Genomic DNA, 15,141 nt, shown 5'->3' on the forward strand with positions numbered 1-15,141 from the left:
ACTGACATGAAATGGACCTTTATATTCACCTCTTGGCAGAGGGAGTGGAAAGGGAGTGGTATCCACCCCTCTTCACTCCCTTACTTTAAAGGTTGTGTAGGCTGAAAACTTTTTAAAGAATGTGGTATGTTGCACCTTTTAGGCTAAAATTGCGGAAATCATTTAAAATATCTCCATAGCTCTTATGGTGAATTTATCTACTTCAGGAAGTGTGTTCATTAGAACATGCCTCCTGAAGTAGATAAATTCAGTTTGTGAAATCCTGATGAATAGTTTTAGACACATTAAGCTGCTATGTTTAAAAAAAGTACAACACATGCTTTACTTATGCTTTACCTCTCTACAACAATGGTTGAACACTATTACTGTGAAACAGATAAACCAATTTTTATTAAATAATACTAAAAGTAGTTTAGTATTTCAGTGTAATATGTTCCAAATAGACAAATTACTCTACTGGTGCAAGAAATATTAGGCAGATTCTTAAAGGGGGATTAGTTTATGTCATGAAACAAATTTATGTCATATAATTTTAATTTTTTTGTTCCAATGTTAACCACTTAGGTCCTTTACTTTCTTTACATTTCCTTCTGTCACTCATAATTGCATATAAAGTGGTAACAAGTTACACACTGAAAAAGTTTTTAAAGTGACCCTGGTTTTGCTGCAGTAATACTGTACTATGGCTAGATATTTGAAAGCAATAAATATGAACAAGAATGTTTGAGAACTGTTTGGAACACTCGGAAATGCAGAACTTTTATTTATTTTTTTTTTAACATTCAGAAACATGTTCTGTTTTAATTATATATTAATGTAAAATGTTATCAATATAATTGCTTTTCTAATGAAGTTACAATAATGTACTGTAAGGCATTTTATACTAATCACAATCTGTATTATACTGAAACTCATATTGGTCTGAAACTGCATTATGCAGGGTTTGTTGTATTCAAAATATACAGAAAAACTGAAGAAAATTTTAACTGAAACAATATTTAGAAACAGATAAGTACCCTCACTGTGGAACAGTCTTTTCCTCCTATTGGAGAAATGAAATGGGAATAAGCATATCATGTTGATTTGAGGAGAGTTAATAGGGTCATTCACATACCTTCTTATCTGTAAATAATATTATATCAACTACTCATTTTATATGATGTAAATTTTGACCATTTACAGTTATCCCCACATTTTATTTATTAGACCTGTTAGATCTTGAATGAGGACTCTTTCAAGAAAAGAATTATTCATTCAGGATTTAATAAAAACACAATATTAAGTAAGAAAATACTTGTACTGTTAGCAAAGCAAGCATATTATATGAGAGAACATGTCACATTTTCTTTAGAAAAATAGAACAAAAAAAAAATGCATGTTTAAACAAAAATATATTGTTTAAAAGCGTTAATGTTAAATTGTGCTCTATACAAGAACGTGTATCTAAGTGCTAACAAAAGTCCAAAGGTTGCTCGCCGACAATGTAAACCCTGAGGTAGTGGCGTTCGTGGAAAGCGAACGGAACATGAGTTCTACGACAAAAGCGCTCATCGAGGAGCAGAGGTGTGATGCTACTTCGTAAGAGCGAATTGGAAGGCACCGTGAATAAGATTCAAAGGCAGAAAGAGGGTGCTATGAAGGGGATAAAAGCGAGTTCACACGTGTTTGAGAGGCCCCTTTTTTATCTGCCTGTTCCTGTTTCTCGAGCAGACCAGCGATGCTGATGACAGGAAGGAAGCTTGACGAGGACGAGCTGCAACTTTTTTCTGTTGCTGACTGACGTGAGTCAGACAAGGCTATATGTGAGATGAAAGCAGTTCTCCAATTCGGGCCATCGGTACAGGTTTTCTGATGTGAGACAGCAAAGTATTCCCTTTGATGGTGGTCGAGCTAACGACAGTAACCCATGAGGTGAGCGTGTGTCCAGCAAAGAAAAATGCCCAATTCGTGATGAGCACGTGACTTCCGCATGGCGGCAACCTACCGTAGCAGAAAGGTATCCCCTCACAAAGGACGGACGAAAGAATCATGACATCATCACGTCAAGGTGGTAATGTACTGAAACCTTTTTTTTACCTATGTAATAATTAGCTTTGGATGAAAGAAGGAACAATATTTTGACTAGGAGGAAAGAGAACTTTACAGTGACCATGTGTAATGACTTATCGACTGTATTGGACTAGTAGTCTGAGAATTTAAGATTGTGTGGTTCCTAATCTAACGTGAAGGAGTCAAATGACAGAAAATTTAGTTTAGGAATTGAACTTATGTTTTGTGCTATGTGTGAACTTAATTTACCCATGGAATGTGAATAGCATACTTGTCAAAAGCTTTGGTGAAACTGGTATTAATCATTTGTGTGTAGAGGCTTAAGTGCTGTGAGGACATCATGTTGGAGGCTTAATGGATTTGTTGTAAAAAATCCATTAAGCCTCCAACATGATGGTATTAATCATTTTATCTAAGACTTGCCAAATTTCCTCATCTAAAGAGCTGGAGAGATCCATGAACAGTTCATAACATTGTGAGTCAATTTGACTAAGCACAAATCTTGTGTGATGTAACCTTTCACGAATGAGTAACATCGATGTCTTCAAATAAATATTTTTAGCTTGTCTAGTATTGAAACGAGGTTTAAGATGTAAAAACTTAGGAATTATACAGTTATCTCGGCAACGTTTTAAAAAAGTGAGATGGTTTAGTAACCTTGCCTTTTTACATTTCAGGATTTCAAAACGGCGTACCTTGATTTTCGTATCACCATTGACTCTATTCATCATGAAGGTTATTTTCTTGATCATAAATTAGTAAATAATAATATTTTTTGGTTTACTGATCAAGTGTTGATCAGTTTTATTAACTGAACCAACTAGTTTCTCCACTGTTGGCATCTTCAGGGCTTACATAGAGGTTTAAACAATCTCACAATTTTCCATACTCCCAGAGATATGGAAAACCCTAATCAGAACCTTAAAAATGGAAGAAATGAACTTTAATACAAACTACAGAAAGTTCCTCAGCAACAGCTAGCTGATCTTGTACAGGCAATACGTGTTTCACTCACGTTCGATACCATTTTATTTGTAATTATTCTAGTCAGTTTTTTACAGTTATTCTTGTCAGTTTGCAGTTACACATAATTGTGAGATTGTTTAAACCTCTATGTAAGCCCTGAAGATGCCAACAGATAAGTGTGGCGAAACTAGTTGGTTCAGTTAATAAAACTGATCAACACTTGATCAGCCCTGAAGATGCCAACAGATAAGTGTGGCGAAACTAGTTGGTTCAGTTAATAAAACTGATCAACACTTGATCAGTAAACCAAAAAATATTATTATTTACTAATTTATGATCAAGAAAATAACCTTCATGATGAATAGAGTCAATGGTGATACGAAAATCAAGGTACGTCGTTTTGAAATCCTGAAATGTAAAAAGGCAAGGTTACTAAACCATCTCACTTTTTTAAAACGTTGCCGAGATAACTGTATAATTCCTAAGTTTTTACATCTTAAACCTCGTTTCAATACTAGACAAGCTAAAAATATTTATTTGAAGACATCGATGTTACTCATTCGTGAAAGGTTACATCACACAAGATTTGTGCTTAGTCAAATTGACTCACAATGTTATGAACTGTTCATGGATCTCTCCAGCTCTTTAGATGAGGAAATTTGGCAAGTCTTAGATAAAATGATTAATACCAGTTTCACCATAGCTTTTAACAAAAGCAGACAGACCCAGATTAACGCATACTTGTCAGTTTGAAAACTTCTTATTTGCTTAATTAGTGATTTAGTAATGATATAAATGATTTGCCTTTGACATGTTAAACTTAACTGTAATTTCTTTGACTATTCAATAAACATGTTTTTCTATGTAAGCCTGAGTTTTGTCTGAGCATGAGACTGATTTTACCACTCATAAGGCTACGGATCTATGTACAAGAGGAACATAAAGGAAGCTAAGAGCATTTAGGCCATGACTGCATGCTAAGATTATTTTAAGCTACTTAATTCTTTTAACAAGTTTAGGTAACACTTGAACTCCGGGAAGGTTTCTGTGGACAAGAATTTTCTGTCCTAAAGCTCTGACTGGCGCAGCTCAAACAAACAAATATCGCCAGAGTTTGAAAAGGGCCCCAGAGAGATAGTTTAGAGATTTATTCTTAGTTGGCACAGGAGAAATAATAGTAAGGAATTTATAGGAAACCAACGACATAACAGACCCTTATCAATTCCGGTGAGTATGTAAGCAGGAGGTATTTGAGGAATTGAATAAACTTAATGTTAATAAGGCTGTAAGACTTGATGATATTTCACCACATGTTTTGAGGGAATATTCCAGGGAGTTAATAGCTTTCATACATCTTTTTAACATGAGTCTTGCATTGGGCCAAGTTCCAAAGAAGTGGAAAGAGGGCAAAATTGTTCAGATTCATAAGAGAGGTGATAAAACTAAGGATTTGAATTATGGGCCGGTCTGTGTGTCTGGAGTTTTGGTTAAATTTGCTTAATTAGTGATTTAGTAATGATATAAATGATTTGCCTTTGACATGTTAAACTTAACTGTAATTTCTTTGACTATTCAATAAACACGTTTTTCTATGTAAGCCTGAGTTTTGTCTGAGCATGAGACTGATTTTACCACTCATAAGGCTACGGATCTATGTACAAGAGGAACATAAAGGAAGCTAAGAGCATTTAGGCCATGACTGCATGCTAAGATTATTTTAAGCTACTTAATTCTTTTAACAAGTTTAGGTAACACTTGAACTCCGGGAAGGTTTCTGTGGACAAGAATTTTCTGTCCTAAAGCTCTGACTGGCGCAGCTCAAACAAACAAATATCGCCAGAGTTTGAAAAGGGCCCCAGAGAGATAGTTTAGAGATTTATTCTTAGTTGGCACAGGAGAAATAATAGTAAGGAATTTATAGGAAACCAACGACATAACAGACCCTTATCAATTCCGGTGAGTATGTAAGCAGGAGGTATTTGAGGAATTGAATAAACTTAATGTTAATAAGGCTGTAAGACTTGATGATATTTCACCACATGTTTTGAGGGAATATTCCAGGGAGTTAACAGCTTTCATACATCTTTTTAACATGAGTCTTGCATTGGGCCAAGTTCCAAAGAAGTGGAAAGAGGGCAAAATTGTTCAGATTCATAAGAGAGGTGATAAAACTAAGGATTTGAATTATGGGCCGGTCTGTGTGTCTGGAGTTTTGGTTAAAGTGCTAGAGAGGTTAGTTAGGACCAAGATTCAGAATTGGGTTGAGAAGAAAAAAAATGCTCTTTGATGGCCAGAATGGGTTTGTTAAAGGAAGATCGTGGTTTAGTATTCTGCTTACTTATTACAATCAGATGAACAAATGCATTTGATAAGGGTATTGCATACACAGTGGTATATTTAGATTCTGCAAAGGCCTTTCATAAACTGCCGCATGATAAGCTGGTAATTAAAGTGGAACAGATGGGACTAGATAGTAGATTAGTGAACTGGATTGGAGATTGGCTGTCTGATAGGTATCAGCAAATTGTTCATGGAAAAGAAGATGAAAGTTATTAGTGGTGTACTCCAAGGGTCTGTTTTTGGTCCACTGCTGTTTAATTTGTATGAAATAATATTGAAAGTTGATATCCAACGGAAGAGGTCCGAATAGTGATATGCAGTTATTTGCAGAGGTTGCAAATTTGGGAACAACTATCAAGAATAGAATGAATACTGTGGCTATGCAAGAAGACTTGAATGCACTGGCTGAATGGGCAAACAAGTTAGATTATCAATTCAATGGTGCAAAGTGTAAGATTTTGAAATTTGGGAAGCAAAGATGGAATGTAGAGTACACAATCAGTAGAAATATCTTGGAAGAGGTAGAGGAGATTACAGATCTGGGAGCAACTGTGGACAAGAACCTAAAATTTCAGGACATGTTGCTAAAATTGTGAGGCGGATAAAACAGTGGATACTGACTTGCAGAAGTAAGGATGTCATGGTTCCATTGTATAAGGCTTCGATCAGGCCACATATGGAATATTGTGCACAGATTTGGTCACCTGGTTTTACAAAAATGAAGATGTATTAGAGAAGGTCCAGAGATGACTGACTAAGGTGGTTTCTGATTTCTGGAATGTTGAGTATGAAAACAGATTGAGAAATTGGTGGATAGGAGGAGGACGAGGAGGGAGGGAATATAAGTTGTTAAGGGATAAAGGTGGTAAGAAAACAAGAGGGTCATCCCCAGAAGCTGTAAAAGGAGCAGGTTTCTGCATGGAGAGTGGTGAGTGATTGGAATGCATTGCATGAAAGTGTGGTAAGTGTGGAGATGGTGAGTGTATTTAAGGTGCAGTATAAGCAGTATAATAAATTGTGTGTGATAGTGGGATCTTCTGAGATGAGTCTTTTGACTTCATGGAGGATTGACAATAATGAAAATAATAATTCCTCCTTCAGGCACAAAGCTAGTCAGAATATTATGCTACAAATTTTACTCTCTCACAGTGAAATTTGTTCATCAAATTTTACACGCTTTGCATAGAGAAGCATGGGGAATCATCAGAGTTCAAACACAGCCTGTGATCATTCTAAAGTGAAAAGTGGATGCCAAAGAAAATTTGAGTAGGTTCAACAGCCAAGACAGAAAGCCAACAACTGCATAAAATGGGAATACCACCTCAAATGGATAGTTAACATTTTCCATACAAACATACCCATAGCTTTAACAACCTTTAGAGAGTCTTAAAAATGGAGGACATGATGAGTAGAGCAATAATAACAATGGACAACAACTTTCATGAAACCATTAAACCCACCACATTATAGAGGATATGAACTAAGCAAAACACCACCAATTTGAAATATAGTAGTCAAAACTGTAGATATAATAATGATGTGCAATGCAATTTGCCACATATCATTTCAAACTTTGTACCAGAAAAACTTAATGAACTTTGCATTGCAGCAATCATCCAAAGGGTCATCAGGTGTGAAAGATTCACAAATGGTTTGAGCTAATGAAAAACACAAGAGTATACTTCATCATCATCATCAAATTCCTGCCATGTACCCTCAAGGGGTGTACAGGATATGGTAGTACTACATGAAAAATTTACATTATAACTAACATCCTATCTATAATTTTCCTCCAGATCAGTCTGTTACTTGTCAGGACTCCAATATTATCAGATCGCATATTTCTGTCATCTAAGGCACTTTGCACCATATCAATCCAACTATATCTTGGTCGTCCTCTGGGTCGTTTTCCTGCCAACCTGGCAGAGAACACTTGTTTTGCCAAACTTTCCTCGCACATTCTGTTTCAATATCCATACCACCTGAGATTAGCTCTGCTAAGGCATTCCTGGAATGCTGACAATGTCAAGTTCTTTCCTAATGTCCTCGTTTTTAATATGATATTGCCATTGATGCCATCTGTTCACGACTCTAATCTTTCTCAGGATTCTCATATCTGTAGTCTCTAGTCTTCGGTCAAGTGTTTTACTTCTGACCCAGCTCTCAGATCCATAAGTTAAAACTGGTTTGAACACTGCCTTGTGTACAGCTAATTTAGTGTTCCGACTAATTCCTCTCTTATTCCATATGAATTTATTCAATTGACTTCTACCACTTTGATTGATTCTGTTGTCTATTTCCATATTTAATTTACTATCTTAACTAAAAATCACGCCAAAGTAGGTGAAACGTTTTACTTGTTCCACAGGTTCTCCGTTCACAATGCAGTTGACATTTTCAATGATTCTGCATATTTTCATTGTCTTTGTCTTTTTATCGCTGTCCTTCATACCATATCTATTACAACAGTTATTCAATTTAGTCAAGGAATCTTGCAGACTCGTAGCGGATTTATTGATAAGTATAACATCATCAGAATAAAGCAAAGAGCTGACATTAACACCTCCAATTTTGATATCATGTTTAATACCACTTTCCTTCATAATGTGATCCATATAGATAATGAATAATAGAGGGGATAATGTACTTCCTTGTCTCACACCAGATGTAACATTAAACCATCTTCCTGTACTTCCTTGAATTCTAACTGCCGACTTACAACTCAAATAAGATTGCTTGATATAATGCCCCATTGACACCATATAACTGTAGCTTATTGAATAGCTTCTCTGTCAGCACCTTCTCTTTTGCCTTTTCGAGATCTACAAAATTCAAATAGAGAACTTTGTTATATTCCTATGCTTTCCTAACTATTTGTCGTAAAGTGAAGATCTGATTCTGACAGCCTTTATTTGGCCTAAATCCAGCTTGTTCTTCACCAAGCTTTTCTTCTACAATTCTTCTCAAGTATATTTGCATAGATCTTGCCAGGAACACTCAGTAGGAAAATACCTCTGTAATTCTCACATTCAGTTTTATTTCCCTTTTTATATATGGGTACTATAAGAGCTCTACTCCAATCATTGGGAATTCATCCCTCTGTCCAGACTTTCTGAACAATGCAGTGCAGCCACTGTAAGACTTTTATACCACCATACTTCAGCATTTCTGGTCGAATATGATCTACTCCCACTGCCTTTCCACATTTTAAGCCTTTGATGGTGTTTTCTACTTCAAGTATGGATATGTATTCCTAAATGTATACCTGTTGAGTGTATTTTACCACTCTGCTATCACTGCTTGTTTCATTTAGCAATTTTTCAAAGTAATTACTCCATACTTCAAGGATATCTTTTTCTCCCGTTTTGAATTCACCTTTATCATCTCCTCCTTTTACAGTACTCTTTCCTCCATTCCTAAGCTTCTTCAACAACCTCCAGAATATTTTGCCACCTTCTTGATATTTCTTTTCTATGTTCTTGCCAAAGTCCTCCCATGACTTTTGTTTAGCTAGTTTTACACAGTGTTTAGCTTTCTTACATTTGTCTCTGTATTCTCTAAGAGGAAAAGCTCACTTATTTGTCAGGAACTTTTGATATGCTTTCTTCTTTTCCTTCACTGCCTCTTTAACTTCCTGTGTCCACCATTGAGTTCTGATTTTTCTATCCTTACAGACAACCTCACCACATGCCTCTCTGGCTGAATCAATCAGGGTTTTCTTCAAGGCTTGCCATCGAATCTCCAAGGTTTGGTTCCTGTTCTCAAACTCTTTCATTTTTTCTTCAATAATCTTTGTGTATGTTAGTCTACAGTTCACATCTGAGAGCTGCTCAACTTTTATTCGCTTTAAAACTTTCTTACATGTTGGCTAAATCCCAAATTGCCAGCCCATTCGTTTAGCTTCCAGGTAGATACCCAATAGGGTGCACCATGAAGGTGAGGATTGGACATTAGGTCAGAAGCCCCGGTCGGTTCTCTGCATTCCTTTAAAGGCTATGTGGAGGTCTCCTCTCAATTATACAGCTTTGACCCTTAAGCATCCCAATAGTATACTTTAATTCATTAATCATTTTGTATTTTTGAAGTGTTTTGCAAGAGCCTTCTAAGCATGCAATATATGCATAAAAAAAAAAAAAAAAAAAAAAAACATTAATGTCCCACTTAATGTTGTGGGAGACGGAGTAATAAAACGTTCCATAAAGGCTGTGTCCACCATGATAATGAAAATGGCAACAACAGGATGCACAAATATACTGAACAATACCTAATATAATAAGCAAAAATATTCTTTTTGGTTTAGATGAAAAAAAAGTATATTTTGTAAGATCATAAATTTTTATAATATAATGTAAAATGTGTTTGGTTCCAAGACATGAGAATATGTTATTCAGTATTTATGAGTAAGTATAATAACCAAGTATAGACAGATCCTGAATAACATAACAGTTATGTTCCACAAACTTTATGCAATATAAATTTTATGTAAGTCATATTTAACTCACAATACACCATTTATGAGTTTATACTATATGAATTTTGTTATACATTAAAACATAATATAATACAGTATGAAAGAAAATAGAGGTTCATATCCATTACTTTATCATAATCAAAAGGTTCAGGATTGCACTTTATTAAACATTTATGTGAAATTAATGCATCCATTATATTTGTTAATTACACTATAAATGCCATGTAGGTAGAGTAAAAAAAAATACATGGTGATTCCACTTCTGATCTCAACACACACATCCACATTGGCAAAAAACAGGATAATAACACAGGTGTGAGAATTTAGTGGTTAATGAATGTAATTTCAGTTATTATTTTTCTCTATTTGATACATACTTCACAGATAGAGAAAAGTCTCCTGGAGAACTTTCACTAACTCTAATCAAAAAAGCACCTTCATGTTTATTCATGAGCAATTTTTCAGCATCTGCTCTAGTGATTCTTCCATAATACCAGCTATAAAATAAAAGAGCAAATATTACTGGCGTAATTACTGTAGCATTCTTATCAATATGAATTGTCCAAATCACATTAAGTGAATGAAACTTTTATGTAGATGAAAATAAAACATAGTTTAATACAAATACATCTAAGGAATACTGTTTTGAATAATGATTTCTAAATGCAGACTCATAATTATCGTTCAGTATGACAGTATGAGAAGTTTGGTAATGCAGGAGTTAAAAATTAAGAGTGGCTAATTTTTAACGTGGGTATCACAAGACTGCTAGGAGATTTTTTTTAATTAATTTTCACACCCACTAAACAGCACTGCATATATATATTCTGCTGTATATATCTTGGTCAGAATTTTTTTATAGGAAAATGGCAATCATATATCTGGCAACATCTTCAGACACCATTTATGGATAAAAAAGGTTTTCTCGTGATTCAGTCATGAGAGAACTGATCTAAGATGGCAATATAGTTTTTCCACCATATGAATATCAAGTTTTTCTGCAAAACTAGTAAGTTGGACAAAGAAATTTATGAAAACGTTATAGCTAGCATTCTCTGAAACAATGACGAATAAATCCAACATTTAGAAGGCCAAATAATAGCGATGCTGATTGTTTTATTTGACATGGAGGATTTTAAAAGTACAGGAACAATTTCACCCTGAAGAACAGACAATGAATAAGACCATCTACACACCATTTAACAATGCCCTGAGAAGTATATTGTCAGAAATGGCCTTTAATGGCCTTCTGGTGCCTAATTTATTTCTCATCATTATGCCATTTTCTGTCCACTGCTGGACAAAGTCCCTCATTGTGTCATATTAGCTTTTTTAAGCATTTCAGTTACAGTCTTCTCTTTAATCTTATCCTCCCAGCAGCTCTCTTGCCTTCCCATAGCTCTTTCCATCTCTGGGGCACCATTCAGATATCATCTTTGTATGTTTATGAGTGGTACTTGTTGCAGATCTAATGTCATTTGAATATTTAAAGGCTTTTACAATGTCTGTCTCCCAGATCTAAACTCTAATTGAAACATGTTTTCCATCTTGAATGGTAATACCAAACAATGATCTTTCTATTATCCCCTGGTCAATTTTTAGTCAAAGTCCATGTTTCACTTCCATGTCATTATCAGGAGTGTTCTCTTTCCCAAGGTCCCCCCCCCAAAGGCTACCCAACTAAGTTGAATATCCTTCATATAATTTCTTCTGTCATCTTTTGACCAATGTAAACATAGAAAGTTACTATCAATATCTCAGCATTCCATCTGCACTGGATTTTTGGTTATAAATTTATAATACATTATGTTTTCTCTTTGTTTATATTTAATGCTTTCTTGAAGTTCTGCTAAGCTGCCTACAGGACAATATGTTATCAGCAAGTGATAGGTAATCTAGCCCTTTTCTTTGGGGAATTACCGTATTTTTCATTATATAAGACACCCCCAAGTATAAGACGAACCCTACTTTTTTAAACCCAAAATTAAGAAATCAATATTTTAAACATCTCCACTAACACTCAGTGGGAGGAGGCTCAAACTGAAGCTTTATTTCCATGTTCTTTTGCATACTTGATGACTTTTAACTTGAATTTTGAAGAACATGACAATTATTTTTTATTTTTAGACATTTTTATGGGCTAGTACTCAAAATATTGTTAATGCATTAACTTACCCCACCAACGAGTTGCAGACGTATGAATACTTTCAGAGTTCTGATTAGTTTATTCAGAATCAGTCATTAATGACGTCAATTGACAGAGTTAACAAAGGCTAGTGATTGGTGGAAGCCTTCGTGGAGTCAAGGTACCGATAGTTTCACCACGACATCCACCGGTCTCTCAACCGGTTACCCCCCCCCCCCCATGTATAAGACGAACCCCAATTTTAGGTCTAAAAATTTTAGAAAAAAAGTACCATCTTATGCACGGAAAAATACGGTAATCCACAAGAGGTTAGTCAACCTACAGTACACAGATCCTATATTTTTCCATTACAGAATTTTAATTACTTCTAAGACTTGCATTTGCAGGCTCTTATAATTTCACCAAATAATATTCGGTGCTGATTTGCCATACAGAAACACACCTATATATACCCTTCCACATTTAGATTTCTGTGTAGTGTTACGAGGGGACAAATCGATTCCATGAAAAACACCTCCCACACTGTAACACCACCTCCTCCCAATTTCACTGTTGGCAATACACACACACTTGCAGGAATCGTTCTCCAGGAATTCGCCAAACCCTCCCATCGGACTGCCACATGGTAACACGTGATTCATCACCCCAAATCACACGTTTCCAGTTGTCCACTGTCTAGTGGCATTGCTCTTTACACCACTGCAGGTGGAGCTTAGTGTTCACAGGAGAAATGTTTGGTATATGGGCAGCTGTTCGACCATGGAACTCCATTCCTCTTAACTCTTGACGTATAGTCATGGTGCTGGCAGGACAGTTAGTAGCACAGCAGAACTACCAGGTGATTGTTTCACTCTATGTCTGGCGATTTCCACGAACCACCTTCTTCAACTCTCAATGGTCCCTGTCTGTCATTAAATGCAGTCTACCCGACCGTGGTTTTGTTGTGGTTGTGCCTTCCTGTTTCCAACTGTTGACTTGGGCAACTTGAGGAGGGTTGAAATGTCTCTGACAGATTTCTTACTGATGTGGTAACCAATAACTAGTTCACGTTTGAAGTCATTGAGCTTCCTTGATCAACCCATTCTGCTTGTACTTCTTATCACTGAAAACAACACACAGCTCTGTGCCTCCTTTTATAGTGGTAAGTGAGGTTGTAGTGACATCTAGATGTCAGTTTACAAATTACAGAGGGGGAGGTGTCTGGATACTTTTGATCAGATAGTGTAGTTAGCTACTTCCCAGGTACAGATGTATACTAATGGTATAAAACGAGCATCTCTGATGTGCATACTTGTCCTGGAGCAGCCTGTGGTACAGACTATCAGCTAGTAAGAGCCAAAGTAAGACTAAGTCAGAGTAATCTCTAGTGGGTTCACAGAAGAAACATTAACACAGTTGGATGCTCTTTTGGAGACTAGTGAGGAAAATACATCTGAAATGCTGTGAGAAGGAGTCAGGGTCATAATACTATAAGACCAATGATATCAGATTCAACATGAGATGGTTGAAAGGAGATCTTTGAAGAAACAAAGAGACACAAGAACTGAAGAATATACATAGAGAAGTGGTAATCTTCATACTATGAAGATTACATAGAGAAGTCAGAAAAGTCCTTAGGCAGGACAAGGAAATTTATTATGCTAACAAAAGTGATGAGACAGAATTTCATATGAGGAGGCACTATTATAAAAGGATGTTTTGTTTAGTTCATGACCATAAGAACAAATTTAAGCCTAAATTGAATGGCATCAAAGATGGCAATGGTGTAGAAGAACTAGAAATCAAACACAAATGGCAATAGTACTGGAAAGAGTACTCAGAAAATTTGGAAGAGCCTTCTTACTAAAAAAAATTCTGATTTGGACCTCTGCTACTTAGGCATGAGGTTCAAAGGGCAGTTAAATAGCTTAACAACAACAAGGTCACAGGTACAGATGGAAAAGAGTTGATTACAATGGATACGGGAGTCAGGATCACGGCCTAGAGTCTGGAAGAAGTCGATTTTCATACCAGTGCACAAGAAGGGAGATATGAAGGATTGCAAAATCTACAAAACTATTAGTTTAATCTCTCATACAATTAAGTTTTATTAAAGATCATCCTAAATAGGATTGACACCAAAGTTGACATGAAGATGGCTGATGAACAAGAAGGTATCAGGAAAGGCAAGGATACCTGAGATCAGATCCTTTGCTTAGAGAGATCACTGAGAAGTATACAGAGTTTGGACTTCCTTGGTAATATGTATCATAGACTACTCCAAAGAATTTGACTGTTTAGCATGTGAAATTATGTGTGGGTGGGTGGGAAAATGGAAATAGCAAGTTTTCCTTAATACATCAAGTTGTTAGTTAATTTGTACAGTGAGCAAGAAGCCAAGGATGCCCACTTTCTCCTACCTGTTTAGTATCTATGCAGAGGATGTCATGCATATAGCACTAAACGAACTGAAGAAGGAATTAGGATAGGTGATAGATGGATAAGTAATCTGAGGTACATCAATGATACAGTACTTCTTTATAATGACAAGGGGAACTAGGATGAATCTAATACAACAGTCAGATATGTCTAAACTCTGGAGGGATGGATCTATCTCCAAAAGAACAAAGCTGGGGATTTTGGATCTATGATGCTTATTAATAGTGTTGTGTGATAGTGTTAATACTGTAAACATGGTGACATTTGTAGTGTTTTTATTCATTTTGTGTAGCTATAAAATGGATACATCTCCAAGAAAGTGTTCAAAAATATGTACTCTTTCTCAGCACACATCCATGACTCAAAGACAAATTACCAATGAGTGTGGTGCTAATTTGGGAACTGTTAATGTGATTTTAAAAGGTTTAGGGAGACAGGTACCTTTTCTCCTGACAGAAAAGGAAAATGTGGGTGAAAAAGGAAAACTACACTTACTCAAGATCGTTTACGAGTTAGGAAAAGCAAAATTAATCCGATATTGTCTGCTGTAAACTTAAATAGAGACTTGGCAGCTAATGGGATTAACGTCTCTGACAAGACAGTTAGTCGAAGATTGTTGGAAGCAAAGAGGATACCAACAGAACAAAAAAAGAAAAAACTGTTGATGCAGAAAAAGAGGCTCGAGTGGACAAAAGTGTACAGAGATTGGAACTGCTGAGAAGTGGAAGGCCATATTCTCAGATGAGATTAA

At 35.9% G+C, this 15,141-nt stretch overlaps 1 protein-coding gene across 7 annotated transcripts in view; it reads right to left on the reverse strand.

The window, feature by feature from the left end:
• The window catches only part of drk (growth factor receptor-bound protein 2 drk), a 230,243-nt gene that overhangs the window by 30,911 nt on the left and 184,191 nt on the right, over positions 1-15,141 (reverse strand). For all 7 annotated transcript variants that reach the window (XM_090405856.1, XM_090405852.1, XM_090405855.1 and 4 more), the window contains one exon: positions 10,204-10,323. In XM_090405856.1, the coding sequence (XP_090261982.1) occupies positions 10,204-10,323 (120 nt within the window). The remainder of the gene's footprint in view (positions 1-10,203; positions 10,324-15,141) is intronic.

This window comes from Typopeltis vanoorti, chromosome 15 (assembly GCF_054136105.1).
Source record: "Typopeltis vanoorti isolate ZY-2024b chromosome 15, IOZ_Tvanoo_1.0, whole genome shotgun sequence".
In the NCBI taxonomy this organism is placed as follows: domain Eukaryota; kingdom Metazoa; phylum Arthropoda; class Arachnida; order Uropygi; family Thelyphonidae; genus Typopeltis; species Typopeltis vanoorti.